Source organism: Oryctolagus cuniculus, chromosome 11 (assembly GCF_051225735.1).
Source record: "Oryctolagus cuniculus isolate XC-2025 breed Fujian yellow rabbit chromosome 11, ASM5122573v1, whole genome shotgun sequence".
In the NCBI taxonomy this organism is placed as follows: Eukaryota; Metazoa; Chordata; class Mammalia; order Lagomorpha; family Leporidae; genus Oryctolagus; species Oryctolagus cuniculus.
This window is the reverse complement of record NC_142877.1, coordinates 119,182,869-119,202,234: the sequence shown is the minus strand read 5'-3', so window position 1 is coordinate 119,202,234 and position 19,366 is coordinate 119,182,869. Positions and strand designations below refer to the sequence as shown.

Below are 19,366 nucleotides of genomic sequence, written 5' to 3'. Positions count from 1 at the left end.
GTGGCTCCCTCCCGTCCAGTGTCTTCTCCACCCCTATCACACGGTCCCGCCCCCCAGCCCCCCGCCTCTGCTCTCCCTTCAGTATCACACTGGTGTGGCTCCCTCCCGTCCAGTGTCTTCTCCACCCCTATCACACGGTCCCGCCCCCCAGCCCCCGCCTCTGCTCTCCCTACAGTATCACACTGGTGTGGCTCCCTCCCGTCCAGTGTCTTCTCCACCCCTATCACACGGTCCCGCCCCCCAGCCCCCGCCTCTGCTCTCCCTACAGTATCACACTGGTGTGGCTCCCTCCCGTCCAGTGTCTTCTCCACCCCTATCACACGGTCCCGCCCCCCAGCCCCCCGCCTCTGCTCTCCCTTCAGTATCACACTGGTGTGGCTCCCTCCCGTCCAGTGTCTTCTCCACCCCTATCACACGGTCCCGCCCCCCAGCCCCCGCCTCTGCTCTCCCTTCAGTATCACACTGGTGTGGCTCCCTCCCGTCCAGTGTCTTCTCCACCCCTATCACACGGTCCCGCCCCCCAGCCCCCCGCCTCTGCTCTCCCTTCAGTATCACACTGGTGTGGCTCCCTCCCGTCCAGTGTCTTCTCCACCCCTATCACACGGTCCCGCCCCCCAGCCCCCCGCCTCTGCTCTCCCCTACAGTATCACACTGGTGTGGCTCCCTCCCGTCCAGTGCCTTCTCCACCCCTATCACACGGTCCCCCCACAGTCTCTGTAATAACCCCCCCAGCCCTCCACCTCTGCTCTCCCTTCAGTATCATCGGTGTGACTCCCTCCCATCCAGTGTCTTCTCCACCCCTATCACACGGTCCCGCCCCCCAGCCCCCCGCCTCTGCTCTCCCTACAGTATCACACTGGTGTGGCTCCCTCCCGTCCAGTGTCTTCTCCACCCCTATCACACGGTCCCACCCACGGTCTCTGTAATAACCCCCCCCCCAGCCCCCCGCGTCTGCTCTCCCTACAGTATCACACTGGTGTGGCTCCCTCCTGTCCAGTGTCTTCTCCACCCCTATCACACGGTCCCGCCCACAGTCTCTGTAATAAACGCCCCCCCCCCAGCCCTCCGCCTCTGCTCTCCCTTCAGTATCATTGGTGTGGCTCCCTCCCGTCCAGTGTCTTCTCCACCTCTATCACACGGTCCCGCCCACAGTCTCTGTAATACCCCCCCCCCAGCCCTCCACCTCTGCTCTCCCTACAGTATCACACTGGTGCTCAGGGACCCTTTGCCTTTATAAACCGTAGCAGCAGTTTGTCGCTGTCCACAGAATAACTCGCTGAGGTCTCGGTTCCTTTGCATTGAACCTACACGGAGGTGGGAGGAACGACGCCTCGAAGGTGCAGGTCTTCCTGTCCATGACCGGGAACGTGGGACATCTCCTCACTCGGCTCCTTGGTTTCTTTCATGGGCGCGTGCTGGTGTCCTCATGGAGATCTTACGCACAGTTTGTTAGATTTGCTGCCACGTATGCCATCTTTTGTGTGTGTGTGCTAATGAAAATGGCAGTGTTTTCATCTCAGATTCCACTTGGTCATCGCTATGTATAGGAAAGCGACCAACTTCTGTGTGTCGGGCACGTATCCTGCAACCTTGGCCGAACCGCTTATCAGCTCCAGCAAGGTGGGGTGGGTGTCGGTTCCCCTGTATTTTCTGCAGGGCAAGCATACATCGGAAAACATGTTTCTCCTTGCCTAACTGTGTGCTTTAATGCGTTGAGCAGGATTTCCAGTGCAGCATGGGAACGCAGTGGTGGGAGACAGGCTTGCCCTGTGCCCACTCCGGTGGGAAGCTTCCGGCGCCTCACGGTCAAGTCGGAGATGAGGTGTGGAGGTGGACAGATCTCCTGGACCAAGTCGCGGGATTTCTCTCCCATTCTCACCGACAGGGTGACCGTCCTGACTGGGAACCGGGTTTTGTCACATTTTTTTCTGCATTTGTTGGTGTGATTATGAATTTTTTCTTATTTTCTCTGTTGATGCAATGGAATTCATGAACTGGTGTCCAGTCTTGGCGCCCGCCGGGCGGAGGTGTATAATTCTGCACTTTGTTAGATTCAGTTGGCCGGTGTTGAGGACTTTTACGCCCTGGTCCCTGGGGGCCCTTGGCCTGTGGCTCCCTGGGTTGCATCGTCTGCGTCTGCCGTTGGCAGTGGGTAGTGCTGCTCGCATTCTGTTCTCTCGGCTCCCGCCTCTGGAGGTTCCGTTTGCTCGGGGCTGTGTGCCCTGCTGAGCCGTGGTTCCTGTGTTCACTCGCCTGTGCCTGCAGCTGGGGGACTGAGGTTTTCCCTGCGACCCCACTTCCTTTGCTGATTCCAGTTTTGTTTGATTTCTGCTTGTCGTCGAGACGGTGACGACTCCCAGGCTTCTTGCGCGTCAGGCCTGCTAGACGTTTTTAACGGGACTTTGAAATCCTCTTCGAGGGTCCGTCACAGACCTGGCCCTGCCGTCGCGGTCCTAGGCCCACGGCCGACTCGTAATCCACGCTAGCGAGCGGGAGCGGGGTCTGGCGGCAGACTGGGCGCACCGCGTTGGCGGCTGCTGCACCAAGCGACTTTCCTCCCCCGGGCTTCATTGTTGTCACGTCTGCTGGGGCGTCCTGGAGCCCGCACGCCGAGTCGTCTCTTCCTTGGTGGCCACGGGAGCTCCGGCTGTGGCCTGGAAGCTGTTCCTGGTCTCGGAGGGGAGGGCGTTGCCGGAGCGAGTCTCGTGGGTTCTTTCCCTCAGCCTAGGGTAGGAACAAGAAGCCAGGAAACAGTTTGCAAACAGGCAGAGACCTCAGCACGGTGCCGGGCGGCGGTGAGACCCCGTCCCGCTCCTGATCTTGGGGCACACGTTGCTGTCGCGCCAGGACGTGTGCTGACGCTTGCCAGGGATGCCGTAGCCATGGTATCCACCACAGCCTGAGCACCACGCGTGCTACTGCGAATGCCCAGACAGATGCTGTGTGCACGTCTTGGGGGCTTGGGGAACGGCCGTCCCCCCTCGGCCCACCAGCTGGCACCCAGCGCCCAGCACCTCCCCTCCCCGCCCAGGGCCAGCTCGGCCGCCGCCCTGGCTGTCAGGGTGCTCACCTCACCGCATCGCCGTGAATGGCCGGGTTGGTGGCGAGGAGGACCCAGGTGGCCCCCGAAGGCTCCGTTTCCAGGACACCGTGCTGGCTCCTGGGGGCCCCGTCACCTGGCTGGCGGCGGGAGGGCGGCCCCGCGGGTGTCCCGGGGACTGCCCTGAAAGCCCTCGGCCCGGCCGTTGTCCGTGTCACTGAACGGCGCCCTGTGATACCCCAGAACTTCATCGAGACCGACAACGAGGGCAACGGCATCCTGCGGCGCCGGGACATCAAGAACGCCCTGTACGGCTTCGACATCCCGCTCACGCCGCGCGAATTCGAGAAGCTCTGGCAGAGGTGAGCGGCGTCTGGAGGCCGCGACTGCCTTCCCGTCTGGCAGTGGCGGGTCCCTTGGGGCAGCAAAGCCGGGGGACGCGGGGGCTCCGGGTGGGCTCCCGTCCCGGGTCCTGTGTCTCCTTCCTCGTTCCACCTTCCCCGGGGCAGGCAGTGTGGGGGACTGGCAGCCGCAGGGGACAGGCAATGTGGGAGACAGGCAGCGTGGGGGACAGGCAATGTGGGGGACAGGCAGTGTGGGGGACAGGCAGTGTGGGGGACAGGCAGCCGTGGGGGACAGGCAATGTGGGGGACAGGCAGCCGTAGGAGACAGGCAGCCGTAGGAGACAGGCAGCGTGGGGGACAGGCAGTGTGGGGACAGGCAGTGTGGGGGACAGGCAGCCGTGGGGGACAGGCAGTGTGGGGGACAGGCAGTGTGGGGGGCAGGCAATGTGGGGGACAGGCAGCCGTAGGGGACAGGCAGCCGTAGGGGACAGGCAGCCGTGGGGGCAGGCAATGTGGGGGACAGGCAGCGTGGGGACAGGCTGGCCTCCAAGAACCTGGGAAGCGGCAGGTGTAACAGCACTTGTGGCCTGTCCTGAGGACCGAGGGGGCGGAGCCGTGCTTGCACTGTCTCTCTCCAGAGGCTGAGCCCCGGGCCCTCGGGCCCTCGGTGAGCAGGACAGGTTCCTCCCACAGCCCGAGGGCGGCAGTCAGCCGGGTCATTTGCCAAGAAGGAAACAGCCAAGCTCGGTAACGTGGAGGGTGACCAGGGTCTCTGAAGCTGAAACAGGGTGGGCGCTGGTTTCGGGTTCCGAGCTGTGCTTCACGCGGGGCTGGTTTGGGTCAGCCCCCGCGTGGACGTCCTGTTTCATGGCGCATGGCGGCTCCGTGCGGTTCCAGGTTCCGGGTCCTCCCCGGCCCTGCTTCCTTCTGCGTCACGTGTTGGGGGCCACGCGCGCTCCCCTGTACGAGAGCCGGCGTTGCCCGTCCACGCCCACGCCGGAGGCGCGCTCACAGGGCCGTTCCTGGCATTTTTTAGCTTTGCCTCCGCTGCGGTGTCGGCCGAGTTTAGTGTTCAGTGGCTGCCTTGCGTCTGACGTAGAAAAGCTCCTGGAAGTCTCACACATCCCTTGTTTTCGAGGGTCCAGGCTGGACTCCCTGTCCAGTCTCCTCTGCAGATCGAACGTGGAGCTCCGTGCGGCCCTCCTGCCCTGTAGCCTCCCGGGCAAGGCTCCAGGCTCGGTGTCAGGGGCTGCCCGGGCAGGGCCGTGTTCTCAGGGACGCCCGGGGCTCGTGCTGCCCAGGTGCTCTGAGCACGTCCAGTGGCCTATGAGTTGAACACGGGAACCCTGGGGCCACAGGGTCACAAAGCTGTCGGGATGGGGTGATGATGAGCTGGGATTTGAGGGGGTCAGGGACCCGGCAGGGGTGCATGGTCCGCAGTGAGGCGGGGCAAGGCTGGCACGCTCTCCAAGCTCCTTGTCGGGGGTGTGGAGAGCCCGGCACTGGGAAGCCGTGGAAGGTGGGCGGTGCTGTGATGTGAACCGAGCCTGGTTTGGGAAGTGGGGTCCGGCCACAGGTCGGGCAGGGGTGTGGGTGTGGTTTGGGAGAGCGCCACCTCCGTCATGGTGCAGGCAGTCCCTGAGCCAGACGCTGGGGCTGTGGGTCCCCACGTGGAGGGAGAGGGTGGAACAGAACCCGTTCCCATTTTGGCTGGAGGTGGACACCCTGTTGCCATGGTGAGAGTCTTCACACGTCTGCGTCCATGGGGGTGGAACGCACAGATCTGGCCCTGTGCTGAAAACCACGTGCAGTCCGCGTCCGGTGGGCTGCGGTCGGGTTGACCTCACGCCCTACGGATGGCAGGGCAGCTCTGCAGCTGGAGGCGAGGGCCTGAGTCCTGCCCCACGCCTTACCCCACGCCCTGCCCCATGCCCTGCCGCGTGTCCTGAGCCACGCCCTGCTGCGTGGCTCATCTGCCATTGAGGCTGTCCCACTGGGGTGCCTGCAGGGGGCAGGCTGTGCAGAGAGCCTGGCTGTGCTCGGAATCCAAGGCCACGGGGGTGGGGTGGGGGGAGTCCGGCGCGGTGTGAGGGTTCCGCCCCCTCCCTGCACTCGGTCCCTCCCTGTCCAGTCCCAGGAACCCCCTGCTGGGGTCACCTCGGTGCCCTTTGGGTCCTTCTGTGACCGTGCTTTCCCTCGTCTCTGGGCGAAAGGACGCAGCTCCCCGCGAGTGCTGCGGGTCCGTGCCTGCCATCCTGGTGTTACCGCCTCGCACGGGCAACTTCCCTTAGGAGCGTTGCCCGCTGCACTGACACTTTGAAAACCAAATGGGTATTGATTTGGGATTTTCTTAGTCGCTTGTTTTTCAACTGTTCAGATTCTGCTAAAATACATAGTGTGTGAAATTCACCTGCATAGCACGCCGCTCAGTTGTGTTTTAAAAGGTTGTTTTAAAAGATTTGTTTGTTTAGGGCCGGCACTGTGGTGTAGTGGGTAAAACCACCACCTGTAGTGCCAGCATCCCATATGGGCGCCGGTTCAAGTCCTGGCTGCTCCTCTTCTGCTCCAGCTCTCTGCGATGGTCTGGGGAAGCAGTAGAAGATAGCCCAAGTGCTTGGGCCCCTGCACCCATGTGGGAGACCTGGAAGAAGCTCCTGGCTCCTGGCTTCGGACTGGCTCAGCTCCAGCCGTTGTGGCCATTTGGGGAGTGACCTAACAGATGGAAGACCTCTCTCTCTCTCTCTCTCTCTCTCTCTCTCTGCCTCACCTTCTCTGTCTGTGTAACTCTGACTTTCAAATAAAAAAAGATTTATTTGTTTAAAAGTCAGAATGGCAGAGAGAGAGATTCCACATGTTGGTCACTCCCCAGCATTTTTGGGCCAAAACAGCTAGGTCTGGGCCGGCCAAAGCCGGGAGCCCGGGACTCCCTCCGGGTCTCCTGCGTGGGTGGCAGAGGCCCGAGCACTTCCTGGGTGCTTTTAGCTGGGAGCTGGATCAGAACTGGAGCCACTGGGCCTGGAGCCAGCACTCCAGCATGGGATGCTGCCACCTTAGCCCACACGCCGCAGTGCCGGCTGCTGCATCCATCACCGTCACCACCAACCGTCACCACCATCCGTCTCCACGGCCCTTGCCATCTGTGACACCAACGCTTTACTGTGACTTTTACGCTGAGTTAATTGGCTGAGGTGTTGGTCAGGGTAGGCCCATGGGGCTGGCGTCTCTGTGGCTCCCCACAAATGACAGCAGGATCTAGGGTGGGGTGGGGGCAGCTCCACCCCAGGACCATTCAGGAACCAGCCGTCCCACCACCCCCGGGCCTTTGGCTTGGCCTGTGGAGAGCGGTCAGGGCCAGGCCTGGAAACATGGCCGTCGCTGTGCTCAGGTTCTGTTAGGCAGAATCCATTCGGGTGCGAGGGGGCCTGGGAGAAGCGGTCTGCACACCAGGAAGGAAGAGAGAGCGGGGAGCTGGGGACGGCGAGGTTTAACACAGGGGACTTCCCTGGGTGGGGGAGGGGCAGGGTGTCAGCACCCAGGCCAGAAAACAGGAAGCAGGAAGGAGGTGGCGGCCGAGGTGTGGGAAGGGCCGAAAGTCTGGAAAGCCGCCGCTGTAAGGGCTGGCAGAGCCAGAGACGGGGGCGGGCCACCCCAGGGCTGGAAGCTGCGCCCCCACCCAGTGCTGGGGCCCACAGCCCGCCCGGCCAGGTGCCGCTGGTGCCGTGGTGGAAGCCGCCAGGGTTCTAGCCGATGCGCTGAGCAGAAGCCGTGACCACTGCCCCCACTGGAGATGCCCCAGGCAGCAGCGCAGCTCTGCCTGCTCCACCTTCCGGGGGGTGGGGGGCATCCTGGGAGCAGCTCCCTGAACAGCAAGGGAGGGGCCGCAGTCCAGGACAGCTGCATGGGGGGGGGGGAAGGCTGGCAGCGGGAGCAGCCAGGAGGAGGCAGCAGGGTGGCGGGAGGGGGCAGGACACGGGGGACCTCGTCACGAAGGCCACAGGTTACTCGGGAAGCCGCCTGCACAGGCCAGCATTCTAGAAGGTCGTCCTGGCACGGGCAGGCGGAGGCCTGAGGAGCTGGGCCACCTCGTGTTCCCAGCAGAGGAGCCGTGAGCGTCCTGGTGGTGCAGGACTGGAAGTGAGGGTGGGGACGGTTTGGGAGGTGAGGGGGTGAGGATGAGCAGCCAGGCAGGCGAGGTATGCGGGGAGGAGACGGGTGCTTCCGGGGTCCGTGCCGGTGGCCCGGGCACAGAGGTGAGGGCAGCCTGAGTGGCCGAGCGGCCGCAGCTCAGGGCTCTGCCGGATCGGCGCCTGCACTCCAGCCAGGGCACCGTGACCGCGACAGGTTACAGTGCACACAGAGCGCTCGGCACACGGAGGCAGCGCACCGGAGCAGAGGGGGAGACGGATTTGGGGAGAAAATGTCTGATCACGTCAGTGCCCGCTCCTTCTGGAAGGCTCCGGCTGCATTTGTCAGCTCTGTCGCGTTGGCTGAAACTCTGCAGGGAGCTAGCTTAAGGAGGTTTATTTCAGCTCAAGTTCTAGGGTTCGCAGTCCAGGGTGGGGCTCCCAGTGGCCTGGCGTCTACAGAGGGCTGCCGGCTGCAGAGTGCGTGTGCAGGGAGGCGCAGGCATGGCTGCCCGGAAGCAGAGAGGCCTGACGCGCCTCTGCCCCACCTCTCTGGAGAAGCTTGGGGCCAGACCCATCTCCCAGATGCCCCCGTCCGATCCAGCCTCCATCCTTGATCCATCAGCCATTAGCATTAATCCCCTAACTGCTAAGAGCAGACTTGGAGCCACATCCCGTTCAAACCGCAGCGCAGACAGCCCCGAAAGGCAGAAAGGGAGGGCAGAGGCTCCCCGAGGGCCCTGGCTGGCCCCGCGGAGGGGAGAACGGGAGCCTGTCACTCGCCTTCCCGCATCTGCATGGCGATGTGACGCCGCGTCCATCGCTCTCGCCTCCTGGCTCGTCCACACCCGTGTTTGCAGCTCGCACAGGAGGATCAGGCAGGAGAGACGCCGTGGCCGTGGCTGTGGCCACCAGCAGCCTCCCTCAGTCGCTGTAACAGCAGGACAGCAGCCCCCAGCAAACAGTGGTGCCCTCCCACGGCTGTCATCGTGGGAGTGACGCACCCACCCCCCAGTGCCCCCAAGGACGGGGCCGCAGCAGCTGGAGCCCACACGATGCCCTCCGCCGCTCAGGGAGGCTGGGCAGCGCCGGGTCTGCTGTCCGAGCAGGAGGCCCCTGGAACGGGGGAGGAGGAAGCAAAGGGGAAGACAGCACCCATTCCCTGAAAACTCGCTCTGAGAAGACACGGCCGAGCACAGACGAGGAAATCCTGGCACATCCGTTATCCACTCCGCACTATTTGGAGCCTTGGATTGGTCTGGAGGGTCTCATCGACCCGCCCTCCCCCGCCAAGTCCCAGTGGCTCAGCCCGTCTGCGTCTGATTCCCTGTCACCCAGTCTGCTCCCATGCAGGCTCCTGCGGACAGGCCCCTCCACTCAGCGGCTAGAGGACCTGGTGGCCGCAGCATCTCAGGGCCCCGGCCAGCCGCACGGGGGCTCGCAGACTGGGGAGCGTGCGGGTGTTAAGTGGGCGCAGAAGGCACGGGCTGGCTCACAGAGGGTTAAGGAATGAGGCCCTCCAAGCCTGAGAGGAACCTGCTCACCGAAGCCAGGTTAGGAGATTTTGGGACCAGTGAGTTTTGCGGAGAGTAAGTGGCCAGATGGAATCCCTCATCCCATCAGCCATGGAGCAGTGAGTCTACGAAACTGTCCACCTGCCAGGCCCTGTGCTGGAGTCTGGGCGCCCGGAGACAAAGGAGTCCCTGGCCCAGTGTGCTCAGCGCGAGATGAACAGGTGACAACTGTGACAACGACAGCTGTGCCGGTGGGTGCTCAGGAGAGGCTCCCAGGAGGCACAGCACCTGAGTGCAGACTTGATCAGCAGTCGTCAGCCAGGGGAAGCAGCCGGAGGTGGGGGGAGGCCAGGATAGAAGCAGACACGGATGCACTCAGGACAGGGCCCTGCGTGTGTCACGGAGCCCGGGGCGGACAGGCTGTCCCAGCGCCGGGCCCTTCCAGGGGAGTGCCTGGCGTCCTAGGCACCCTCTGACCTTGACTCTGGGATATAAAGCACCCCTTGTTGAAAGGCTATGAAGGACATGCCAGAGAGCAGGCCAGACAGAGTGGGCACAGCAATCCAGGACACAGACAGAGTGGGACACCACGACCTGGACATGGACGGCAGGCCAGAGTGGACACAGAGACCCCGGACACAGAGCAGGACACAGTGACCTGGACACGGATGGCAGGCCAAACAGAGCGGACACAGCGACCCCGGACACGGACAGCAGGCCAGACAGAGCAGGACACAGCGACCCCAGACACAGACGGCAGGCCAGACAGAGCAGACACAGTGACCCTGGACGTAGACAGAACAGGACACAGCGACCCCGGACACGGACGGCAGGCCAGACAGCAGGGCACAGAGACCCTGGACGCTGACAGCAGGCCAGACAGAGCAGGACACAGAGACCCTGGACGCCGACAGCAGGCCAGACAGAGCAGGACACAGAGACCCTGGACGCCGACAGAGCAGGACACAGTGACCTGGACACAGCAGGCCAGACAGAGCAGACACAGAGACCCTGGACAGACAGCAGGCCAGACAGAGCAGACACAGAGACCCTGGACACGGACGGCAGGCCAGACAGAGCAGGGCACAGCGACCCTGGACACAGACGGCAGGCCAGACAGAGCAGGGCACAGAGACCCTGGACGCCGACAGCAGGCCAGACAGAGCGGACACAGAGACCCTGGACACAGACAGAGCAGGGTACAGTGACCCTGGACGCCGACAGCAGGCCAGACAGAGCAGACACAGCGACCCCAGACACAGACGGCAGGCCAGACAGCAGGGCACAGAGACCCTGGACGCCAACAGAGCAGGACACAGTGACCTGGACACAGATGGCAGGCCAGACAGAGCAGACACAGCGACCCCTGATGCCAACGGCTCGTGCAGCTGCTGCACGTCTGTTGCATGTTTGTGCCACAGCGCCGCTCTGCAGGAGTACCTGTGTCAGCCCTCGGCTGTCCAGAGACCGAGCTGCACCTGCGTCGCCGCTGTCACTGACCAGGAAGCGAGGTCATTGCCGCCGGCTGCACCAGGGCAGGGGCCTCGGGACGCTCCTGGTGCCAGGCTTGCAGAGCGCTGGGTGGGGAGAGCTTGGAGGTAGAAAAGGTGGCTGAACGGGATCTCTGCTCAGGCAAGAGAAGATCGTGTGGGACGTGTCCGTGGGCGCTAAGAGGAAGCTCACCTCTGTCGGAGGTGAGCCAGCGAGGCAGGCAGGCGGCGCCTGACCCCTGCCATCCCATCCGGACTCGCGCAGGTGGACACTTCCCGTCCCAAGGAGCTGTCAGCCCGCCCGTCAGGATAGTGACTGCGAGAATTCCACACGTCCCCCACGGAACGCCCACACCCCAAGTCCGCGCCTGCTGCCCGGCCCGGGTCATCAGCAGGGCTCAGCCCACACCCCCTACCTTGTGCCCCGCAAGTCTGGGGCCAGTGGGCCAAAGCTGCCTGTGAAATGTGTCGGAGTTGAGAGCCTAAGCCGAGCACAGCCGCGGCGTTCGTGCGTGTGCGCGCTGAATGCACAGAGCAGTCTGACTGAGTCATACGGTAACGGCCGTGTCTTCGTGGCCCCTCTGTTTATGCGTGTGCCTAAACCGCTTTAAAGTCAACCTTACAGGGAAGCCGATTTTACTTTTAGTGCTACACAGAGGATCAAGTGTTGAAGGGTGAGTTGTGTGTGCAGTGTTAACTCGCATACTCTTCCCACTCATGACCGTGTTCGCTGGCAGCTGTGCCGTCCGGTCCTCCGTTCCTTGGCGATTAGGATGGAAGTGAATTTCATTCAGTTCAGTGTCACGATGCCCAGGGTGCCGTCGTGAGCTGAGCGTGGCCTCCCAGGGAGCAGTCCTGACAGGCCCTCCCTGCACGCCCACGTGGGTGCGGCGCCATCGCCCGACGCAGGCACCGTGAGCTGCATTGAGTGAGCACAGTGGTTAGCGCACGCCTGGGACACCTGCCCCCCCCCCCCGTAGCGGAGTGTGTGGGCTTGAGCCCCAGCTCCATCCCCAATTCCAGCTTCCTCCTGCTGCACGCCCTGGGAGGCAGCTCTGACGGCTCGAGGAGTTCAGTCCCTGCCACTCAGTGGAGACCCGGATGGAGTTCCCGGGTCCGGACGTCGGCCTGACCCAGCCTCAGCGGCTGCAGGCCTCTGGGAAGCGCACAGTGGATGGAAGAGCTCTCTCTCTCTCTCTCTCTCTCTCTCTCTCTTGCTCTCTCTCTCACTCTCTCGCTCTCTCGCTCTCTCTCTCTCTCTCTCTGGCTCTGTCTGCCTTGCAAACAAAATGAAAGTAGACAAATCAGTAGAAGAATGCACTGTCGAATAGGGGGACAGGATGAGGACTTAGGAGCTCTAATGCTGAGGCACAGTGAGTTAGGCCGCAGTTTCGATGTTGGCGTCCCACATGGGCGTGGGTTCAAGTCCCGGCTGCTCCTCTTCTGATCCAGCTCCCTGCTAATGTACCCAGGAAAGAGCAGAGCATGGCCCACGTGCCTGGGCTCCTGCAGCACACACAGGAGACGGGGATGACCCCTGGCTTCATTATAGCTATTAGCTATAGCTACCCCTAACCCTAACCCCTAACCCTAACCCAGCGGATGGAAGATTACCTACCTACCTACCTACCTACCTATCTCTCCCTGTCTCTAACTTTGCCTTTCACATAAATCTGTTAAAATATTACCAAAAGAAGACTTCACAGGAGAGGGAGGTTTCCCAGAGGGGTGCCCTGGACGTGGGGTGCTCTGTCAGGGCCCCCCTGTTGGAATGGGGAGGCCTCGGGGCTTCACCTGGGGCTGTCTCCACCAGACTTGCACTGTTGCGTCCCCGGGAGGCCTGAGGCAGGTTATGGTCCTGGTGCAGCTCCCGGAGAGAGGCGCAGCCCCGGGCTCAGCCTGGACTCGGGGAAGCGGCAGCCCTTCTCCTGGGTTCAGTGTCCCCTCTACGGGGTCTGCCCACCTGCCCCGGGGAGCTCAGCCCTGCAGCAGCCGTGGGCACCCCAGGAAGAGGAAGGCCTCCTGGTTCTCTGTGCTTGGTACTTTTTTTTTTTAAAGATTTGTTTATTTATTTGAAAAGCAGAATTACAGAGAGAGGGAGAAAGAGTTAGATCTTCCATGTGCTGATTCACTCCCCAAGTGGCCACAATGGCCAGGGCTAGTCTAGGAGAAGCCCGGAGCCTAGAATTCCATCCAGGTCTCCCTTGTGGGTGCAGAGACCCAAGCACTGGGCTCATCCTCCACTGCTTTCCCAGGTGCATTAGCCGGGAGCTGGGTCAGAAGTGGAGCAGCCGGGACTCGAACCGGTGTGCAGGTGCTGCAGGCAGCAGCTTAACACGCTGCGCCACCGGGCCAGCCCCACCTTGCTGGTTTTTGGGGTTACAAGTGTTAAAGGTCATTTTAATAACAGAGACGGAGAAGGGCCTTCAGGGTTTCCGCAGAAGCCCATAACAACCTGGGTGGGGGCTGAGCAGAGGGCCCAGGGGGTCCCAGGGGCACCGAGCCCTGGAGCTGGTGGAGTTCTCCACCCTGCGCTGCCTTCCAGGGAGGGAAGCTGCCTCCCTTCGCAGGGTGCAGCCCGTGTTAGGAACAGCCAAGACGCTGACAGGGCGGGGTAGGAGGTCACCCAGCAGCGGGGCGCTGCAGATGGGCAGGGCAGGAGCAGGAGCTGGGAGGAGAGTCCTGTGGGCACCTGGGGGAGGCCCCCTCTGGGCAGGATGGCGGCCTCCAGTCCCGCGGTGCCCCGTGCGTTTTGGCACAAGTACAGGAAGCCTCTACCCGGCATTCTTGTGTGCACCACGCCACCCGGTAAATAAATCCGCCGCCTCCATGGTTCTCAGCCCGTCCTCACTGTCTGGTTGCTGCCCCACCTCACACCAGAAACCCTTTGTCCTCGGGTTCCCCCAGCCAACACCCAGGGCCACCGAGGGAGGGCTTACACCCCCAGATGGTCTCGCTCGCGTCTGAGCCCATGTCCACACGGGAACATCCGTAAATGCCATTTTATCGATTAGATAGGGACCAAGATCTTCCTGCAAAAATTACGCTATTTTTCTTTAGAGAAAATTGGCAATTTGCCTTAAAAATTTTTATTGAAGTAATTCCATTCTATTTGAATAATGTTGGGAGATAAAATCCCTCCATTATGCCTTTTTAAATGAATTATAATTCAGGAAAATCTCAATAATAGAAGATGACATAAAAGGCAGGCGCCTAATTCTTATCTTGTTTTCCGCGCCCGTCTCTCGCTGGTTGGATGTAATTGGCATCTCTTCAAAGAGGAAGTGGGGGATTGTGCCGTCCTTGAGTCAGCGGCCCTCCCAGAGGAGGCGGGGTCCTTTCCCCAGGGGGCGCCACTGTGGCTGTCAGGGAGGGCGAGATCGGCCCAGCTTCTCCCTCCGTCTCTGGGGCAGGCTGCACACGAGACATTCCATCAGAGCAGTGGTCTGCAGACCTGGGTGTGCCCGGAAACCCCCTGGGAGCTCGGGAAATGCACCTGCGGGACAGGCTGGGCGAGGCCCGAGACCCTGCATTTCTGCCTGGTCCGTGGCATGCAGAGGAGCCAGGGTCCGAGCCCCTCGTTCGTGGCGTGGGTGCCGCCCGACGCCGCGCCTCCGTGGCTGCTGATGGGAGTGTTGTGTTGTGTTTTGTCTCTAAGCTACGACACGGAGGGCCGAGGGCACATCACCTACCAGGAGTTCTTACAGAAACTGGGCATCGCCTATTCCCCGGGCGTCCACCGGCCCTACACGGAGGACTATTTCAACTTCATGGGCCATTTCACCAAACCCCAGCAGGTACAAGAAGAGATAAAAGTACTGCAGCAGCACCGAGACACGGCCGAGAAGCCCAGCGCAGCCAGGTGAGTGTGGCCGTCTCGGGCCACCGCCGGCTGCACCTGCTCCTCCCCAGGCAGCCTGTGACAACGCTGCCTCGGGACGCTGCGCCCCAGTGCCGGCGCAGCCACGGTGAAAGCCGTCAGACCCGCTCCCTGCTGTAGCGTCCAGGGGTTGGTCGTGTGTCAGAGAGCCTCGGAGTGGCGAAAACCCTGCCCCTCCTCGCCCAGGCGCGTCTCCCAGCCCCGCCCAGGATTTGTAGGCGACCCTTAAAAATGCTCGCCAGCCCTGGGCGGCCTCACCGGCTCCCTCCCTTGGCCCGGCCAGAATACAAGCCCCCTGGAGACGTCTGTCACTTGACACAAGCAGGCACCTCAGTGTGCCTGTTGAGTGAAGGAGCGGCTGGACGGCCTTTACACCACCGCTCCGACCTTGGGTCTTCATCCCGACGAGACAGCTGAGAAGAGGCCGAGGGCGCGGCGCTGGCAGGCCGGGGTGTGTCGTGTGCCTTTAATAACAGCACCGAGAGGAACGCCTCCCGACCCCCGGTTAAAATTCCCGCCCAGGAGCTCTCCCTGAGCTGTTGAGACCATCCTGGGGGAAGGGATGAATGCCTGTGACAAAGGGCCGGGTGGCCGTGGGAGTCCGAGCAGTGTGTGTGCCACCGTTGTGGACAGTGTCAGATGCCCGTGTGTGCCTGTGAGGACCAGGAGACCGGGGCCAAAGGTGAGCGTCGGTTTGGACGATGCAGTGCCCGGATCGGTCTGCGAGGCCCACAGCCAGTCCCTCACGCCGCGCTGGCCCACTCACGGCGTGGGAGGAGCTTGTGCTGCTCACGAGGTGGCCAGAAAGCCGGGGGACGGGTGCTCTCGTCTCTGTCCTCGACGGCCAGCAGTCCACACTGCCCGCACTTGGCCCTGTCTCCGCCCCAGGTCCATCTTGCCCTCGGCTCTGTCCCCGCCCATGGTTCTGAACGGCCCCGTGGGGCCCCGAGGTGGCGCGGTGGTTGGTGGGGCTGCAGAGGAGGGCAGTGGAACGCGCCCCTGGGTGCTGGGTGCTGGGTGCTGGGTGCTGAGGCACAGAGCCTGCGTGCAGGGGCTCGAGCTGGCACCACATTGGTCTACGTCAGACCCGCGGTGAAACTGGGAGAAGTGGGATTTACCTGCAGCAGACAGGGCTGGCCTTGTACCCAGCGGTGCCTTCGCTTCTCCTGTCTCCTGCCCCGTGGGAGGGACCTGGCCTCCCTGCCGCCTGCCGTGCTCCCGCGGGCTTGGCCGGGAGAGCCCTGTGGAGGGCGTCGGGGACCCTGGTCCTCAGACGCCCGGTGCTGCCGCTCTGCTGCATCGGGCCTGTCGGCGGAGCCGTGGGGTCAGCGTTTCGGCACGTTTCCGTCTCTCGCTCAGAGGAGTGGGAGAGACGCAGCCCGTCCACCAAAGTGACCGGAACGTTCTGTTTGCCTCTGGAATCAAAGGAGATTAATGTCGTTTGGGGTGTCCTAAGTGCGTGGGAAAGATTAAGAAAGCTCCTGTGTTAAACTTCGGTTGTCTGCGTGCCTTGCCGTCATGTTTGTAACCCAAGGCAGCGTGGAGGATTGGGCATCACAGCAGGGGTGAAGGAGCCAGGAGGTGCGGGCTGGAGCGGCCGCCCCGTGGGCCCCGCAGAGCCCTGGGGCTCCCTGCTAGAGCCAGGCCTGGGCAGGCAGTGTGCGTGAGGGCAGGGGGCCCATGCAGGTACAGACCAGGAACCGGACACGGCCCGGGGCCGCCCCCCCCTCCCGCCCCCTCACTTGCTGTCCACGCAGATCCTCTGAACAGGAAATAACTGCCGCCCAGAAGCCGGCCCGCGCCTCTCCCGGAGCTGCCACGGAGCGTTTGCGCTTTCGCTGGCCCTCGCCGTGTGGGAGGCGGGGGACAGCCGTGGCGCCACGCGGCGGTCAGGAACACGGGGCTGGTCTGGCAGACACCGGCAGGGGAGCAGGGCCTCGCTGCAGGCACTCACGCGGTTCCTGTGGCTCGTGCGTGCCGAGTGCCCCGGGCTCGTCGGAGCCGCTCCTGATGGGAGACTGGCAGGAGCAGGGCTGGCCCCTCCAGAGCGGCCGAGCGCCCCCACCCCACGCCCCGGACTCCGGCTTCGCTGATGCGGTGGCGAGTCGTCCCCAGGACGGCTAAACGGTAACCACCGCCACAGAGGCCTTCGTTTGGGAGGTGGAAGCGCCTTGTCTTCCCCGAGGAGCCCCCGCGCAGGCCCTGCACACGCGCATTGCTTGGTTTGCGTGGAGGAGGGACCGAGCAGGGGTCAGTGCAAGACGGGTCATTGTAGAGTCACAGAAAGGGAGACGGGAGAGGTAGAGTCAGACAGAGAGAGGGAGACAGAGAGGTCTTCCGCTGGTTCACTCTCCAAATGGCCGCAGTGGCTGGGGCTGGGCCAGACTGAAGCCAGGGTTCAGGAGCTTCCTCCAGGTCTCCCACGTGGGTGCGGGGGCCCAAGCATTTGAGTCATCTTCTACTGCTCTCCCAGGAGCATTAGCAGAGAGCCGGATCGGAAGAGCTGAAGCAGGGACTTGAACCGGCGCCCACGTGGGATGCCGGCACGGCGGGCAGAGGCTTAACCTACCACCATAGCACCAGCCCCAAGACAGATGGTTCTTGCCCTTTAACGATTTGTATTTAATTTTTAAGTCAGTAAGAATTTGCAGGAAGTGAAAAACTGGGTCACGGAGACTTTGGGTGCGTTCTGTAAGAAAGTCAACCTGGGAGCAGGAACCACCGGCCCGACGCTATCCTGACTGGCCACTGTGTCCAGCCCTGCCCTGTCCCGTGGCCACCAGATGGGGATGCCCACCCCGGCAGTGGAGAAGCTGGACGTGAGGGCGTGCTCGAGGCGGCTGACGGAGGAGGCACACCAGTGGCGGCCGTGTTCCCTAATGATCCAAGTGCCGGATACACAGACACAGAGTCCCGGGATACGCCCCCCAACACCGGCTGGATCTCGGCCGCCCCCGCCCCGCTCGCCACCTCCCTCCACTCCTGCCTTAGCGCCTTGGTGCTGGCTGCTCCCGGGGCCCCCAGGGACACTCTTCCCACTGCTGTGGGCTGTGCAGACCTATCACTGTCCCAGGGGAGGCCCACGCGTACCTGCCACTTGGGGTGTGTGTGTGCTCGGGCCCCTGCCTGGCTCTGACCCCTTCTGTGTATCGCTGGTTCCACGCCTGCTGGGACATGGACTCTCCCAGGGGTACCTGTCTGGTTCACCAGGTGTGCCCCCCGCCCAGGGCCCCGAGAGCAGCACCCGGCCTGTGGCGGGTGCTCAGGAATCTCTGGGAGTGCACATGCGGTCGCCGCTCTGTGACGCGGCTGCGTGCCTGCCTGGGTCGCGTCTTTAAAGCGCCAGTTCTAGTAGAAAGGCAGGGCTGCCACTTCTCTACCGTGGTGCTGGTGACCACGATGAACAGATGTGAGAGAAACGTGTGGTTGGCTTCTCTGGGATACGCTTTCACGTAAATGCTAGCCCAAGGCCGGAAGGCGTCTCCAAGGTTTGTTCTCGTCTAAGCCACCAAATCCTGGCGATAGGGTGACCACACGGCCCTGCTGGTTAGCGTTTCTCTGCCTTCCTGACGTGGGGTGTGTCTGCAACGGTTCCTCCCAGGGATAAGCTGCTGGCTCACTGCGACGACATCAGCAAAGCGCTCGCCAAGGAGGGCAAGTCCAGGAGCGGCTCCGTGCCCGTGAGCAGGATGCAGGAGCTGCTGGGGGAGTGCGGCTGTCCCCTCCGGGAAGAGGAGCTGGCCGCTCTCCTGAGCAGGTTGGTTCTGACCAGGTTGAACACGCGTGTGCTTCCGAAAGCCCACCGGGAATGGGATGAGCAGACACGTTTGGGGTGGGGGTACCTGCCCTCGTGGCGGACACACCTGCGTCCCACCCAGGAGGGCCCGGGTTTGATTCCCGGCGCCAGCTCCTGCCCTCAGCGTCTGCGAGTGCCCGTGCCGGGAGGCAGTGGGGTGGTCCAGTAGGCGAGTGTCTGCTGCCGGCTGGGGGGCCTGCGGCCACTGCCCAGCTCCGGGCTCTGGCCTGGCCCAAGCCCGGCCATTGCAGGCCTTAGGGGAGTGAACCAGCAGGTGGACATGTGTCCTCCCTCCCTCCCACCTCTCAGATGTTTTTTTGGAAAAAAAGCCTTATTTTGGTATAAAAATTTTTGAAACCCAATGTCTAGTTTTTTTCATAATATACACCTTCCTTGAACGTTTTTGAAGACTGACCGCCCCCCCCCCCGTGTCTCTCACAGAACTGAAAATCCGATTACCGAGCTGCCTTGGGTTCTCCCGGGTCAGTCTCAGCCAGCCAGCTGGCGGGAGGTGGCCCCCACGAGTCCCCGTTGGCTGGGCTGCACTGCGATGGGTTGATCAAAGAGAAAGCAGTTTGACAAATGCCCACGTTTGCCCAATGTGTCTCAGCATAATCGACATCTCCAGGTTTATTTGTTTTATTTGGAAGGCAGCATTACAGAGAGAGAGGGAGAGACGGAGAGAAAGGTCTTCTACCCACTGGTTCATCCCCAAATGGCCACGATGGCCCGAGCTGGGTTAGGCCAGAGCTAGGAACCAAGAACCTCCTCCGGTCTCCCACGTGGGTGCAGGGGCACAAGGACCTGGGTCGACTCACGCTGCTTTCCCAGGCGCGTTAGCAGGAAGCTGGATGAGAAGCGGAGCAGCCGGGACCTGAGCCGGCGCCCATAGCGGATGCTGGTGCTGCAGGCAGCGGCTTAACCCGCTGTGCCCCAGCGCCGGCCCCTAGGGGGAGCTTGTGAGTTCTTTGTTAGTGAGGTGAGCAGTTTGGAAGTGTGGGGGACCAGGAAGTGGGAGTGCCAGGAGGAGAAGGGGCTCAGAGCACCTGCAAGCCCCAAGGGCGCGAGGAGGAGGAGGGGTTCCACGGGTCGGAGTAGAGCACAGGGGCGTGAGCTGGCAGGCTGCAGGGCAGGGCGGGCTGGGACCGGAAGCGCAGCTTCACCCCTACCCCCCACTT

General features: G+C 62.7%; 1 protein-coding gene across 6 annotated transcripts in view; it reads left to right on the top strand.

Moving 5' to 3' along the window:
• The window catches only part of EFCAB6 (EF-hand calcium binding domain 6), a 231,497-nt gene that overhangs the window by 167,241 nt on the left and 44,890 nt on the right, over nt 1-19,366 (top strand). For 4 of the 6 annotated variants that reach the window (XM_089307706.1, XM_070053014.2, XM_089307707.1 and 1 more), the window contains 3 exons: nt 3,284-3,402; nt 14,171-14,374; nt 17,994-18,149. In XM_089307706.1, the coding sequence (XP_089163832.1) occupies nt 3,284-3,402; nt 14,171-14,374; nt 17,994-18,149 (479 nt within the window). The remainder of the gene's footprint in view (nt 1-3,283; nt 3,403-14,170; nt 14,375-17,993; nt 18,150-19,366) is intronic. The other 2 variants (XM_070053015.2, XM_070053016.2) reach the window with 2 other exon arrangements.